The sequence below is a fragment of the Staurois parvus genome, unplaced genomic scaffold (assembly GCF_062004578.1).
Source record: "Staurois parvus isolate SC_StPar_1 unplaced genomic scaffold, SC_StPar_1.0 ptg001253l, whole genome shotgun sequence".
Taxonomy (NCBI): domain Eukaryota; kingdom Metazoa; phylum Chordata; class Amphibia; order Anura; family Ranidae; genus Staurois; species Staurois parvus.
Genome location: NW_028319049.1, coordinates 672665 through 687753, shown reverse-complemented (window position 1 = coordinate 687753; position 15089 = coordinate 672665). Strand labels below are relative to the sequence as shown.

The 15089-nt window shown below is 47.9% G+C and overlaps 1 protein-coding gene across 1 annotated transcript; it reads left to right on the top strand.

Moving 5' to 3' along the window:
- The first annotated feature begins 49 nt into the window (after window positions 1–49).
- Window positions 50–13767, top strand: TMED8 (transmembrane p24 trafficking protein family member 8). Its single transcript, XM_089660595.1, has 6 exons — window positions 50–206; window positions 3285–3366; window positions 9887–9992; window positions 10717–10855; window positions 10932–11228; window positions 12747–13767. Exons 1-6 carry the CDS (start codon window positions 89–91, stop codon window positions 12962–12964), a joined length of 960 nt encoding a protein of 319 aa, XP_089516721.1. The 5' UTR covers window positions 50–88; the 3' UTR covers window positions 12965–13767.
- Window positions 13768–15089: the final 1322 nt, after the last annotated feature.

Sequence of the window (15089 nt, the reverse complement as noted above, 5' to 3'; positions counted from 1 at the left end):
CGCCCCGTACACGCCGGGCTCCGTGATAGGCTGGTAGCGGTTCCTCTCCGGAGATTGCCGAACATTCCCGAGCTGGAGGCAGCGGCTGATGGATGTGGCGCAGGATGCTGCAGCGGAGTCCGGAGAGCGGACCGGGGGGAGCGGAGCCGAGGAGGAGCGAGAGACCGGGAGGTCCGGGGAGGAGGAGGCCGGAGAGCCGCCCGCGGGTGAGATACCCCAACCCTGTACAGACCGGTCTTCTACAGAGTTCTATATGGGATCTTCCTATAATGCATCTCTTCCTGGGAGTACATAGGATTATACCATAATGCACCTCTGCCTGGGGGGGACCTGTATACAGCTGTCACCCCTATGAAGTTATATATATATGGGACCTTCCCATACTGCACCTCTGCCTGGGGGGGGGGGGGGACACCTGTATACAGCTGTCACCCCCCCATGAAGTTATTTTTATATATATATATATATATATATATATATATGGGACCATCCCATAATACACCTCTACCTGGGGGGGGGGGGGGGGGGCTGTATACAGAGCTGTCACCCCCTATGAAGTTATATCCGGGGCCTTCCCATACTGTACCTCTGCCTGGGGGGGACCTGTATACAGAGCTGTCACCCCCTATGAAGTTATATATTGGACCTTCCCATAATGCACCTCTGCCTGGGGGGGACCCTGTATACAGAACTGTCACCCCTTATAGATTTATATATAGGACCTCCCCTTAATGCACCTCTGCTGGGGGGAGCCTTAATACAGAGTTGTCCCCTCCTCCATAGTGTGATATATGGGACATTCTCATAATGCACCTCTTCCTATAGGAAACACCTCCCATATACAGAGCTGTCACCCCCCCCATAGAGTTATATATGGGACCTTCCCATAATAAATATCTCTGGGGGGGAGGGGTAACCCCTATATATACAGCTATCAGCTCCACAGTGTTATATATGGGTCCTTCCCGTAATACACCTCGCCCTTCAGGAAAGGCCCTCTATATGCAGAATTGCTCCCCCCCATGGTGAGTATAAATGGGACCTTCCCATAATGCACTTCTGCCTGGGGGGGGGGGGGCAAATGAAGAGCTGCCCCCACCCTATAGTGTTATATATAGGATCTTCCCATAATGCACTCCTGCCTGGGGGCGGGGCTATATGAAGAGCTGCCCCCACCCTATAGTGTTATATATAGGATCTTCCCATAATGCACTCCTGCCTGGGGGCGGGGCTATATGAAGAGCTGCCCCCACCCTATAGTGTTATATATAGGATCTTCCCATAATGCACTCCTGCTTGGGGGGTGGGGCTATATGAAGAGCTGCCCCCACCCTATAGTGTTATATATAGGATCTTCCCATAATGCACTCCTGCCTGGGGGCGGGGCTATATGAAGAGCTGCCCCCACCCTACAGTTTTATATATAGGGTCTTCCCATAATGCACTTCTGCCTGGGGGGGCTATATGAAGAGCTGCTCCCACCCTATAGCAGGGCCGGATCTAGCCTGTTCAATTTGGGGGTGCAGTAAAAAATGTCAGGGGGGCAGGGGACACTGCTGGCAGGGCAGAGGACGGGGGCACAGCTCCTCCTACCATCCCTGCACTGCACACAGCCTGGGCACAGGCAGCAGAACTCCCCACACAACCCATCACTGAGATCAGTGTCGTGTCAAACTGGGGCCGGAAAGTATCAGATTAGGGCAGCATAGTGGCTTTGGGGGGGCAAAACTAAAATCTGGGGGGGGGGGGGGTATAGTCCACCCCCAGCACCCCCCTAGATCCGGCCATGCCCTATAGTGTTATGCATAGGACCTTCCTATAATGCACTTCTGTTTGGGGGGGGGGGGTTATATACAAAGCTGTCACCCCCTACGATTATACCATAATGCACCTCTGTCTGGGGGGTACCTGTATGCACCGTGCTGCTCCCCTTATTGCGAGTTTCTCATAATGCACCTCTGTCTGGGGGGGGCTATATACAGAGCTGCCACCCCAGTTATGTCACATATGAGGCTGTGAGCCCCTATGCTGTATATACAGGTAAGTCCCCTATATACAGAACGGTCTCCACAGCCTGTCCTATGTGAAGGGGGGTGCACACACCTGTGTATGGGCAGATTTATGATGGGGGGGGAGCACAGTCAGTATCACACCATCTCATCCATCAGGCTGATTTGACTGCTGGAAAATCTCAGATCTCCAATTCAAAGTTATTCAAATGAACCCGGACAGCCTTTCGCTCCAACTCCGATGTGGGAGATCCCTCTGGGCACACCATAGAGATCCTAGATAGACCGTATACCCCCGTGTGCACCTGCCCAGATGTCCCCCCCCCCCCCCATATCACTGCATACACCAATACAATTTAGTAGCGCATCCAATCAGATGTCTGGATTTCTATTGAATGACAGTGAGAGCCAGCAGCATGAACAGCCTTTGACCTTTGTTTGGCACAGACTCTGGAAGTATCTGCAGCAACTAGGAGAAAACATGCAAATAGATTCATTATAACCTTGGGATATTAAATTACAGTCCAACTAAATGATTGGCGAGAGGAGAGTTAACAGAGTATGGGGCCCCAGGGGGCCCACATTGAACCTGATGTAAGTCTTGCGCACTGCACCTGGTGCCTATAATAAGAGATTTGGGAGGGGTCACCCAGGGGCCCCGGGGATACAGTCAGGTAATGCCCCCACCCCCCTGGGGAGACACTCTGCTGTGCAGATAATCACATGTGTGGTTGTGGAACATCGAGAAGCATGTCATTACCAGGCAATGTGCTCCGTGGCACAGCCAGCCAGGAAGGTGACAGACTGTAAGGTGCATGCACTGACACCACAAGAGCTTACACTCTATACGCAGCAGGGGCCTACATCCCTGTTCCCTCATTCATTTGGAAATTGTTCTTCAGATGTCCGTCTGTGGATCTGCGTTTTACAGCTGTGCACTGGTGTGAATTGGCTGTAAGGCATCGTACCATAAATGGCAGCTTTGGGGTAGACCGCCATTGACAGAGGAGCTTACAGTCTACAAGAAGGAGGGGCAGGCAGCACTAGTAATGTGGCAATGGGAACATCAGAAGGATCCGTTATGTGTGGAGGAGCAGTGTAATGTCAGCCCGATTGGTCAGCCTCATCATCCAATCAGGAGATCCTCCCAGGCCTGCATTCCCAGACTATACCAAATCACATGACTGGTGGGAGAGGCGGGTTGGAGGTACAACAGCTGTTTCCATTAATCCAACGGATTGGTATTGATAATATCTGTTGTCTGCCTTTCTGTAGATGGTGGGATCCTTGAAGAGGCGGTGATGGCGTTATCCTCTGCAGAGGAGAAGAAGAATGGAGAATGTCAGGATAATGATGGGTATGTGACCGTTGTATAATGCCCAGCCCATTCCCCACCCAACCTCCCACCTCATTCTTCAGGCAGCATGGCAGTGAAGCTGTTAAACCTTCTACTTTTTTTTTCATTTTGTAAAATAATAAACATGTCTATACTTACCTGCTGTGGTGGTTTTGCACAGAGCAGCCTGGATCCTCCTCTTCTCGGATCCCCCGTAGGCGCTCCTGGCTCCTCCTGTCTGTCGGGTGCCCCCACACCAAGCAGCTTGCTATGGAGGTACCCACTGCTCCGTGTGTCCATTCACACATGGAGCTGCAGCTTGGTTCCACCCTCTCTCCTCATTGGCTGACTGGCTGTGATTGACAGCAATGGAAGCCAATGGCTCCCGCTTGCTGTCTCAGCCAATGAGAAGATAAACCCAGGACAGCTGAGGCTGCTGTGCACTTCACTGGATCACGATGAGGCTCAGGTAAGTATTGAGGGGTCTGGGGGCACTGCTGCACACAGAAGATTTTGTTTACCTTCATGTATAAAATGTATGAACGTAAAAAAAACCTTGAGCCTTTGCAAGCCCTTAAATCTTTCAAGCTTGTCATAGTCGTATAGATTTTCATTCAAGGATTTACGTTTCAAGAATATTAGTTTGATTTTCTAATCGTTAGTGGGGTCAAATCGATGTTCATTTTTGACAGCAGTGACGGGAAAATTCGAAGGGGCAGGAAGGAAAACTTTTCTCGATCAAACTAGTTTTTGGCCAGTGTATGTGGTTATCGTTCAAAAATGACATTCATTTTAAAGTTGAATGTGAAAAGTAAAAGACAACTTTCAAACCACGTTCGTCCATTCATTGAATGTTCAAAACATTTTCATACAACTTTTCTTATGAATATTCTTGTCTGGAAATCTACACGTGTATGGCCAGCTTAACTGAGTTAGTTCCTCTGCTACATCTGTCTCCAGAAATCTTAAAAATGAACCATCATTACTAGAACCAATACGATTTCCCGACTTATTATTGTTAGTATAATTTATTTCTGAGAAGACTGAACAAAAGTCATTGTTTAAGTGGTTTGCTACATCCAGGTCTCCCACAACCTAAGTGTTGTGCCCAGTTGTCATTTTAGTGATCCCGTCGTATTTTTTTCTTTCTATCACTAATTTACCTCAAAAAAGGTTTATCTCCTTTAACCTCTTCCCAGGGGTGGACTGACAACTCATGGGACCCCCGGGCAATAGGAGACCATGGGGCCCCTGTGTCCTTGCCCAAACTCAAACCACACCCAAAAAAGCCTATATCTCATGGGGCCCCCTTCTGACTCCGGGCCCTTGGGCAGTGCCCGAGTTCCCAAATGGTCAGTTCGCCCCTGCCTCTACCCTTCCGGCCCATGTACATAAACGACCGGACTGGAGCGCTTCCGGAGCGGGTGGACATTTCTAAATATCCCCCCGCATCCATTGCCTGTGCACGCTACCTGGAAGCGCACGGCACCACGATCAGTGCCCGCCGTGTCCCAATCGCTGTACGGGACCTCTGTGTGAGGTCCAGATTCATGTGATCACTGATTGACCAATCAGTGATCACATGAATAGTAGTAAACAAGATGTCACTTCCTGACATCATTGCTTACTACGTGTGAAATCTGTGAATGATCACAGAGATCACATGGTACAAGGCTATTCACAACAGCCTGGTACCATGTGACAAGCTGTGACCAATCACAGCTCGCACAGTTTTTCTCAATGTCTGCAAGAATGTAGCCAGAGAGAAGGAGAACAGATAGCTGAATACATTTTGGCAAAGATTTCTGAAGAAAGATTTATTTGCAACATTTTATAAGAAAAAGAAGAATGCAGCCAGAAAGAAGGAGAAATGATTGCTTTTAAAGCCTTTATGGGTGTAAAAGCAATAAGTGTAAAAAAAAGAAAAAAAAATCATCACCCCCCACAAGTAGTACAGTGTCACTATGGTGACACTGTACTGCTAGTGTGACAGTATTTGTTTTTTTTTTTGTTTTTTTTAAAGCATAAATAATATAAAAATGTAATAAACATTTTGAAAAATTAAAATTTTTGGTTCTAAACTAATTTGGGTTATCTTTTTTTTTTTTTCTTAATTCTAAAAAGATTTCTGAATACATTTTGGCAAAGATTTATGAAGAAAGATTATTTATTTGCAAAATTTTATAAGAAAAACACTTTTTTTTTTTTTCTTCAAAATTTTTGGACATTTCATTTATATAGCAAAAAAAATAAAAATCCCAGTGGTGAATAAATACCACCAAAATAAACCTGTATCTGTATAAAAAAAAAAAGCTGAAAAATTCATATGGGTACAGTGTTGCATGACCGAGCAATTGTCATTCAAAATGTGACAGCGCTGAAAGCTGAAAATTGGCCTGGGGGCAGGAAGGGGGTGAAAGTGTCCGGACTGGAAGTGGTAATAGATTTCGCAATTTCCTCCTCTTTTTGTGCTTTGGCAGCGCTGATAATGTGTTTGGCCTCCTTTTGTCTGTTTTTATACTCTTCTCTGTCAGCTACACCTCCTGTTTCCTTGAATCTCCTATATGCTGACTTTCTTTTCTTTTTTTTTTTTTTTTGTCCCCTTTACTAACCTAATTATCTCTTTAGTGAACCGTATTGTTATTTTCTTAAGTTTATTCTTACTAACTTGCCTGAAATATAATCTAGTTGCCTCCAGGATGGTAGACTTTACCAGTGCCCACTGATTACTTACGCCTGTCCTTTTTACTCCAAACTTTCAATTCATTTTTTTAGAAATTACCCATTTTAGCAAAATTTGTCCTTTTGAAATCTAAAACATTTTGTTTTTGTATATGGTTTTTCAGTTCTTAATTTAATGTCAAACCGAAGACATTGGTGATCACCAGAACCCAAAGTTTCTCCCACCTCAACATTAGACAGTCGATACCCTCCCCCCCCCCCCCCCCCGCCTTTTTTTTTCTTTTTTTTGTTATTCTTTATGTAAGATTTTCAACAAAGCAGGGTAAGCAAACAGAAGGTTCACTGTAAGACAAACGAAACAAGAGGATGCAACATACAAATGTCACAGTACAGAAATCAGCCAAGGCCTGGTGCAAGGATATTAAACATTGAGAGTAAACAATCAGGTTGCAGGAAGCAGAGGATCTGCTCCATGGCCATGGGTCGATCCCCTCTTGTCAGTACTGGGTCTTGAATATGATCACCTCGGGTTGGACTTCTTACTGTTTTAGAGAGAGCCCATTCAGTGCTTCCATTACATCCCTGCTCCTGCTTGTAATAGCAGTTTGAGAATTCCAGTTAATGTCAGGCATGTTGATGTCACCTATAATCAAAACCTCCCCCTTCATTGCCCTTTGAGTTATCTTGTCAGTCATTCCTGGGGGTCTGTATATTACAGCAATTTTAAGGGAAGATCCCTCTCTGGTTGGAAGGTAGACCCAGAGGGTTTCCAATATTTCATTTTGTTTTTTTGAATGAAAGCTTTATGCTATTTTTGACATGTATGGCAACTCCACTTCCCCTTTTCCCTACTGTCTTTCCTGTATAGTTACTTCCCAGTCATCTGAATCCTTGAACCACGTCTCCTCCCATGCTTGTCTCCAGGACTTCTCCAGAGCTTCACCCATCATCTGGAACTCTCTACCCCAATTTATCAGACTATTGCCTACTCTGCCCACTTTTAGGCGATCTCTGAAAACCTATCTCTTCAGGGAAGCCTATCCTGCCCTCAGCTAATAATGAAATCTTCTACTCCTCCTACCAGTCCATCCCCCATAGTTATTACCCTTTGAACCATTAGCCCCTCCCTCCTAGATTGTAAGCTCCGAGGAGCAGGGCCCTCCTATCCCTCTTGTATTGAACTGTATTGTTGTTGTATTGTTTCCCGTTATATTGTAAAGCGCTGAGCAAACTGTTGGCGCTATATAAATCCTGTATAATAATAATAATGTCTCCGGGTTCTGGAGTTTGGTTTCATGTTGAAAATACTGCCCACCTGAACCTTGATGTTCCCCCCTTGATGTATTTGCAGGTTTCAATCAGGTCTCCTCTTTCCCTTCTTTCCTCCAGACTGTACATGTTAAGTTCCTGAAGTCTCTCCTGAGGACCTCCTTCCTCCCGCTGGTGACCCCTGTAGTGATATAAATATCTATATAGAGGAATCAGGACCTCCTTCCTCCTGCCGGAGACCCCTCTAGTGATATAAAGCTCTATATAGGGGAATCAGGACCTCCTTCCTCCTGCCGGTGACCCCTCTAGTGATATAAAGATCTATATAGAGGAATCAGGACCTCCTTCCTCCTGCTAGTGACCCCTGTAGTGATATAAATATCTATATAGAGGAATCGGGACCTCCTTCCCCCTCTGGTGACCCCTCTAGTGATATAATGATCTATATAGGGAAATCAGAACCTCCTTCCTCCTGCTGGTGACCCCTGTAGTGATATAAATATCTATATAGAGGAATCAGGACCTCCTTCCTCCTGCCGGTGACCCCTCTAGTGATATAAAGATCTACATAGAGGAATCAGGACCTCCTTCCTCCTCTGGTGACCCCTCTAGTGATTATAAAGATCTACATAGAGGAATCAGGACCTCTTCCCTCCCGCCGGTGACCACTCTAGTGATATAAAGATCCATATAGAGGAATCAGGACCTCCTTCCTTCTCTGGTGACCCCTCTAGTAATATAAAGATCCATATAGAGGAATCAGGACCTCCTTCCTCTTGCCGGTGACCCCCTCTAGTGATCTAAAGATCTATATAGAGGAATCAGGACCTCCTTCCTCCTCTGGTGACCCCTCTAGTGATATAAAGATCTATATAGAGGAATCAGGACCTCCTTCCTCTTGCCGGTGACCCCCTCTAGTGATATAAAGATCTATATAGAGGAATCAGGACCTCCTTCCTCCTGCTGGTGATCCCCTCTAGTGATATAAAGATCTGTATAGAGGAATCAGGACCTCCTTCCTTCTCTGGTGACCCCTCTAGTAATATAAAGATCTATATAGAGGAATCAGGACCTCCTTCCTCTTGCCGGTGACCCCCTCTAGTGATATAAAGATCTATATAGAGGAATCAGGACCTCCTTCCTCTTGCCGGTGACCCCTCTAGTGATATAAAGATCTATATAGAAGAATCAGGACCTCCTTCCTGCTGGAAGTGCTGAGCAAACTGTTGGCGCTACATAAGTCCTGTATAATAATAATAAAATAATTTGTAACTGGAACAAGGTCCAAGTTGTCCCTAGACATAAGAGCTGTCAGTTCACAGAGCTTGTTGCCTAAACTCTGAGCATTAGTGCAATGACATGACAAACACTGCGACCTACTACTTTATTTTTACCACCAGAAACATTAATTAAAGTGACCCCATCAGCCCAGTCCTTGGCAACACAAACCCTCACATTTGTTTCAGCCCGCTGGGGACAGACCCGTTCCTCAACAATTACATTTCTGCCCCTATTTCTCAGTTTAAATACATGTGCAAAAAACTCCTAAATTCCATACTAAGAAGCTCAGCGCCCTTGTGTGAGGGATGCAGACCATCTCTTTTGTACAGCTCAATGTCCGACCTTCTGATAACATCACGACTAACATAACCAAAACCTTCAGCTTTGCACCAATCCTTTCACCAAAAAAGTGGAGATTGCAGTTCAAGGTTTCTAAATATAAAACAATGTGCCTAGAGAAAAGGAATCCCTTGAGAGAGTACAACATTGGGGATACAGTGTTGGCCAGAAATTCAGAGGAAAAAGACTTGAGGGGACTTAAATTTCAGATGATTGCAAAATGAGCAACCAGTGTGGCCAGTGAATAGAATTTTAGGATTTATCACTAGAGGTATCACTAGCAGGAAGGAGGTTCTGATTCCTCTATATAGATCTTTATATTATTAGAGAGGTCACCAGCAGGAGGAAGGAGGTTCTGATTCCTCTATATAGATCTTTATATCACCAGAGGGGTCTCGGGCAGGAGGTTCTGATTCCCCTATATAGATCTTTATATCACTAAATTCCCCTATATAGATCTTTATATCACTAGAGGGGTCTCCGGCAGGAGGAAGGAGGTCCTGATTCCTGTATATAGATCTTTATCACACTAGAGGGGTCACCAGCAGGAGGAAGGAGGTCCTGATTCCTCTATATAGATCTTTATATCACTACAGGGGTTACCAGCAGCAGGAAGGAGGTCCTCGGGAGAGACTTCAGGAACCTATCATGTATAGTCTGGAGGAAAGAAGGGAAAGAGGAGATCTGATTGAAAGCTGTAAATACATCAAGGGGGTGAATAAGTTTCAGGTGGGCAGTATTTTCAATATGAAACCAAAATCCAGAACCCGGGGACTTGACTTTAAACTGGAGGAAAGTTCAAAACTAATCTCAGAAAGTACTATTTTACTGAAAGAGTAGTTGATGCTTGGAATGAACTTCCAGCAGAGGTAGTGAGCCAGTCAACAGTAAATAGCGTCAAACATGCAGACTCGATGGACCACTCTGCCTTTTTCTGCCATCACCTTTCTAAGTTTCTATGTTCTTGCAGGGCGAATTCAGACATGGAGGTCACCAGCCTGGATCCTGCCAAAACGGGTCCTGATGCAGGAAAGAACGAAAAACCATCAGAACCAGCCAAGAGTTCCCTGGACAAGGTGAGCAGTCAGATCGCCTCTCTCCCGATGGGCCATTTATGACGCCTTGGGGCACTACGGACATAGTAATGTTCACCCCCCCCTCCCCCCCTATCCTAATCCCTCATACTAGGTCATAATTCCATCCCCAGGCCCTGGTTATTCTTTCTCAAATCCCTCATCTTAGGTTGTGCCCTCCTTCCAAAATCCCTGAATCATGCTATACACCACTTCCCAAATCCCTCATCTCATTTGCCCCCCTCCTTTCATCCCAGTTTTTACCTCCCCAGATACCTTTACCCGTGTCATACCACGCTCTACCCCTCCACCCACCCTTCCTTCCCACTTGTTCCAGGTTGTATCCTCCCCAACTCCTCATCCCATGTTTACCCCCATTCCTTGCCCTAGGTTGTCCTTTTTCAAATCCCCCATCTCAGGTAATACTCCCCTCCTATCAAATCCCTTCACCCAGGTCCCCCCCCCCCCCAATCACTCATTCTAGGTTGTCCCCACCCTTTTCCCTGGCTATACGCCCCCCCCTTCCTAATCTCTCCCCAGGTTATACCCCCTACCCAGTCCCTCAACCAAGGTTATACCTCCTACCCAATTCCTTGTCCTTGATTTTACCCCTCATCCCTTGTATCAGGTCATACTTCCTCATCCCTTTCCTCAGATTTGACCCCCCCAGTCTCTCATTCTAGGTTGTACTCCCCCCATTCCCTCTCCATTCTTTTCTGTCCTCCAGGAATTGGAAGCCCTCCTGTCTGGCTGCACTGACCCTCCTCCTCTGGATGTCCTCATGATCCAGTCAGAGCACGCCGGCATGGTGGACTTGGTGAAGGTAGAAGAGAATACAGATGAACCCGTTGTGACAGATAAGAAAGGTGAGAATCGAGATGGGGACACTGGTAGAGAAGGGGCAGTATATAGAAAATTAAATCTTTCCTTTATCCCCTGTAGCTCCTCCCCCACCACTGAGACCACCCACCACCTGGACCAGTGCCAACATACGAGAATTCAAGCACCGAATGGCCAGTGAGAAGCATGGAATGCTGACACTGCGGAGAGGGGAAGTGATGACCGTTCGGGTTCCCACGCACCCCGACGGGAAGCGGCTCTGCTGGGAGTTTGCCACTGACGATTATGACATTGGCTTTGGAATCTATTTTGATTGGACACCAGTGACCAGCACAGCGGTGACCATACAAGTCAGCGACTCCAGTGATGATGAGGAAGAGGAGGAGACTGAGAGCCCCTGTAAGTCAGGCTGGGAATGGGGGTTGCTGCAGGCAGGCCCTCTGGGACGACGACTCCCATGGCAGGCCCTCTGGGGGGGGGGACAGACTCCCATGGCAGGCCCTCTGGGGGGGGGGGACAGACTCCCATGGCTGGCCCTCTGGGGGGACGACTCCCATGGCAGCATGCCCTCTGGGGGGGGGGCTCCCATGGCAGCAGGCCCTCTGGGGGGGGGACTCCCATGGAAGGCCCTCTGGGGGGGTGGAGACTCCCATGGCAGGCCCTCTGGGGGGTGGGGCCCCTAAAAGCAGGATCTCTGGTGGTGGGGACTCTACAAGCAGGGTTTCTAGGAGCAGGGGGTCTCTAGAGCCAGGGTCCTTGGGGGCAGGAACTCTATATCCGGTTTCATTAACCCCCCCCCCCCCCCCCCGGTGGTATTCCCGAGTGTAGCTCGGGGTAAAGTTTCAGCACCACCAGCGGTAACCCCCCCGAGCTACACTCGGGAATATGCTGCAGCGTTGCTCCGGGATCCCTTCTGCACTTACCTTGTCCTTCACTCCCGCGTTGTCCCCCCTGCAGTGTCCCCAGCAATGTCCCCCAGCTGATGCTGGATTCTATTTTCCGGGTTCTGTTCCCTGCAACGTCGGGACGTACAGAGGAGGGAACTGGCGGGAAATTTTAAAAATGTCAAAAAGTGACACTAAAATCACATAGTATTACATTCCTGTATCAAACCATTTCACATACATTTTGTCCCGAGTGCTTTGTCCTGCGTCCTGCCTGCATTTTTACCGTTCTTTCTGCCTGGAAAGTGAGAAACGTCCATGGCAACCAAAAAGCGTCCCTTTAGGTCAAAAGCGATTTTAGACCGGCTAGAGAACAGTGATAGTAAATCAGAACCACTTGCAGAATTGAGTGATAATGATTCATGGGGGAAATTCCTCATCAGACACTGAAAACGATTCTGCGACTTTGCTCAGAATATTATTTTTTATGATTATTTATTAAATTATAATTTATGATTTCGTGTTTCAAATTTTATCATACCCGGGATGTTTACTAGACTCTTGTTCGGACAGATTTCAGGGAGTTATTCCTAAAAAATACAGGCCTACATATTTCCATGCAAAAAAAGTACCGCTTTGATTACAGAAATATTGACATAATCACACTGCTATGGAGGTTAACCCCTTCCCGCCGGTGCCTCCTGGCCCTTTAGGAGATTCAGACGCCGGGAGACGGGGTGTGGTTTAGGGATCATGTGACCGCCGTGACGTGTTGTCACATGATCAGGAAAGGTCCCGATCGAAAGAGCGGACCGGGACCTTTCCGTGTGTACCGCACGTCTGCTGGAAGCGCGCAGGACATGCGCTCTCAGCACATGTTTTGTGTTACATGAACGCAAATGTGCGGCCGCCCGGCGTCTAGGCCCAACGCCGGGAGGTCGCACGTTTGTGTGCGGCCACCATGAAGGGGTTAATCTCCTTATGTTGTTGTGCTGGGTTTTCATTCTGATTGCTCGATGTTTCTGTGTTCCAGGGCACAGCCGGGAGGGAGACGTAGAGCGAGGATCTGTGTACCGCCTGCGTAGCCGCTATGGGGAGATCATGCAGGTGTTTCGCAGGGACAGTCACCGCGAGGTGCAAGCTGGAAGCCACGACTATCCTGGAGAAGGCGTTTATCTGCTCAAACTGGACAATTCCTACTCCCTGCTGCGCAACAAGATGCTCTACTTCCACGTCTACTACAGCAGCTGAGACTGTGGGGGGCCGGGAAGGCGGGACCCCCTACAACCGAACAGGGTGCACAGATGGTGCCTGTTTGCACAGCTAGGGTGTCTCTCCGTACGTGACTCTACCAATAATTCAGATCTTTCCAAAGTGGTCACGCTGAAATCCTTTCTCTGAAGGTCACACACCTTGGCTTCTGTGGTCTTTGAAGACTTTGCAGTGCCCACAATCCTTTGCTTCTACCCACATACCTCAGGAGGGGAGCTGGACCACACCCATGGAAGGATCACTAAATCACGCCAGCCACATCTGCTGTACAGGCCGCACTGACTGAGAATCTTCACCGAGCAGCATGAGAAGGGTTAACTGGCCACTTTACACCATCCAATGGCATGCTCTGATTTCAGGACACAGATGGCTGCTGGGGGGTATTTACTGCTGGGGGGTATTTACACAGGTTGATGATGTGATCTTACATATGGTGTGATGGCCAGGGGGGACATTTCCATCCAGTGCACAGCCAACTTCCTGTGTGCACTCTGATAACGGAACGCGTCATCAATGGTGGGAGGGCGACGAGGTGCCTTTTTCACCGTCAGATTTTATGATTATTTATTTGTACATTGTTCCTTTTACAGTGTAAATATTTTAGAGCTCAGAGTCTATTTATAATAATGGGGTGTGCAGGGGGTGGGGCCTTGTGTTGGGGTAGAGACCCAGGTGCATTGTGGGTTGTCGTGCTATGTCCAGGTAGTCAAATGATCTGGAGGGTCAGCTATGTTCTGTCTCCATCCGATTTCATGGCTTAATAAAAGTTTGTCATATCTGTCCGGCTGCTTCTACTGTCTGTCATGGGTGCAGGGGAGATAATGAAGGAAGTGAAAGACGGAGTGTCTGCTATGTGGTCATTGCACTGTATACACTTCTGCTTTGCTTACTGGATACGCCTCTGTGAGAAGGCTGCGGTGGAAGCACCCAACTTGTGCTATATGTGAGACCTGGGCAGAGTCCTAGTGAATTGGGCAGCACAGTGGCTGAGTGGTTAGCAATTCCGCCTGGCAGTACTCGGGTCATTGGTTCAAATCCCAGCCACAGCACCACCTGCCTGGAGTTTGCATGTTCTCCCTGTGTGGGTTTCCTCCGGTTACTCCGATTTCCTCCCACACTCCAAAAGACATGCTGGTAGGTAAATTGGCTTCTGTCTAAATTGTCCCTAGTATGTGTATGTATGAATGTGAGTTAGGGACCTTAGATTGTACGCTCCTTGAGGACCGGGGAATGATGTGAATGTACAATATATATGTAAAGTGCTGCCTAAATCAATGGTGCTTTTTATAAGTACCTGAAATAAATAAATAGGAGGCTTTCCTAGATCTGATGTATGTAGCATTTAAGTTGGGGAGTGGCTGCTTCCATCAAAGCCTTCTCACACAGGGGTATGTGCAATAGCCTTATGCCAAGTTAAGGGTTTTTTTTAAAAAAATGTTTATTTAACAAAGTGGGCTGAACGGCAAAAAAACCTGAGGAGGTCGCTGTTCTTTGATGTTGGTACCAAGATTTCCCGGCCTAGCTATTGTGTTCTGACAGGGGGACTGCCCCCCCCACCAGAACACGCCGATCAGAGCTCACAACCATTGGCTGAGGGGGGATGACCAGAGACTGCAGACACAGTACAGGAGGTGACCAGAGACTGCGGACACAGTACAGGAGGTGACCAGAGACTGCGGACACAGTACAGGAGATGACCAGAGACTGCGGACACGGTGCAGGAGATGACCAGAGACTGCGGACACGGTGCAGGAGATGACCAGAGACTGCGGACACGGTGCAGGAGATGACCAGAGACTGCGGACACGGTGCAGGAGATGACCAGAGACTGCGGACACGGTGCAGGAGATGACCAGAGACTGCGGACACGGTGCAGGAGATGACCAGAGACTGCGGACACGGTGCAGGGGATGACCAGAGACTGCCGACACGGTACAGGGGATGACCAGAGACTGCGGACCTTTGGAGAGGGGTGGGTACCCAAATTTGACAGGTACCCGCTCCCACCTCCGCGGAGTTGTCCTCCCTCCCCGTAGTCTTGTGAGACACGTGACAGATCCCACAAGACTACGGGCCATTCACAAAGCGCAGCGCTTCTCGCGCA

Bases quoted from the DNA above. Each gene is read 5' to 3' on its own strand.
- TMED8 (XM_089660595.1), top strand. From the start codon at position 89: ATGGATGTGGCGCAGGATGCTGCAGCGGAGTCCGGAGAGCGGACCGGG. The intron at 10,856-10,931 runs GTGAGAATCGAG...TATCCCCTGTAG, and splicing joins CGTTGTGACAGATAAGAAAG to CTCCTCCCCCACCACTGAGA. The intron at 11,229-12,746 runs GTAAGTCAGGCT...TCTGTGTTCCAG, and splicing joins GGAGGAGACTGAGAGCCCCT to GGCACAGCCGGGAGGGAGAC.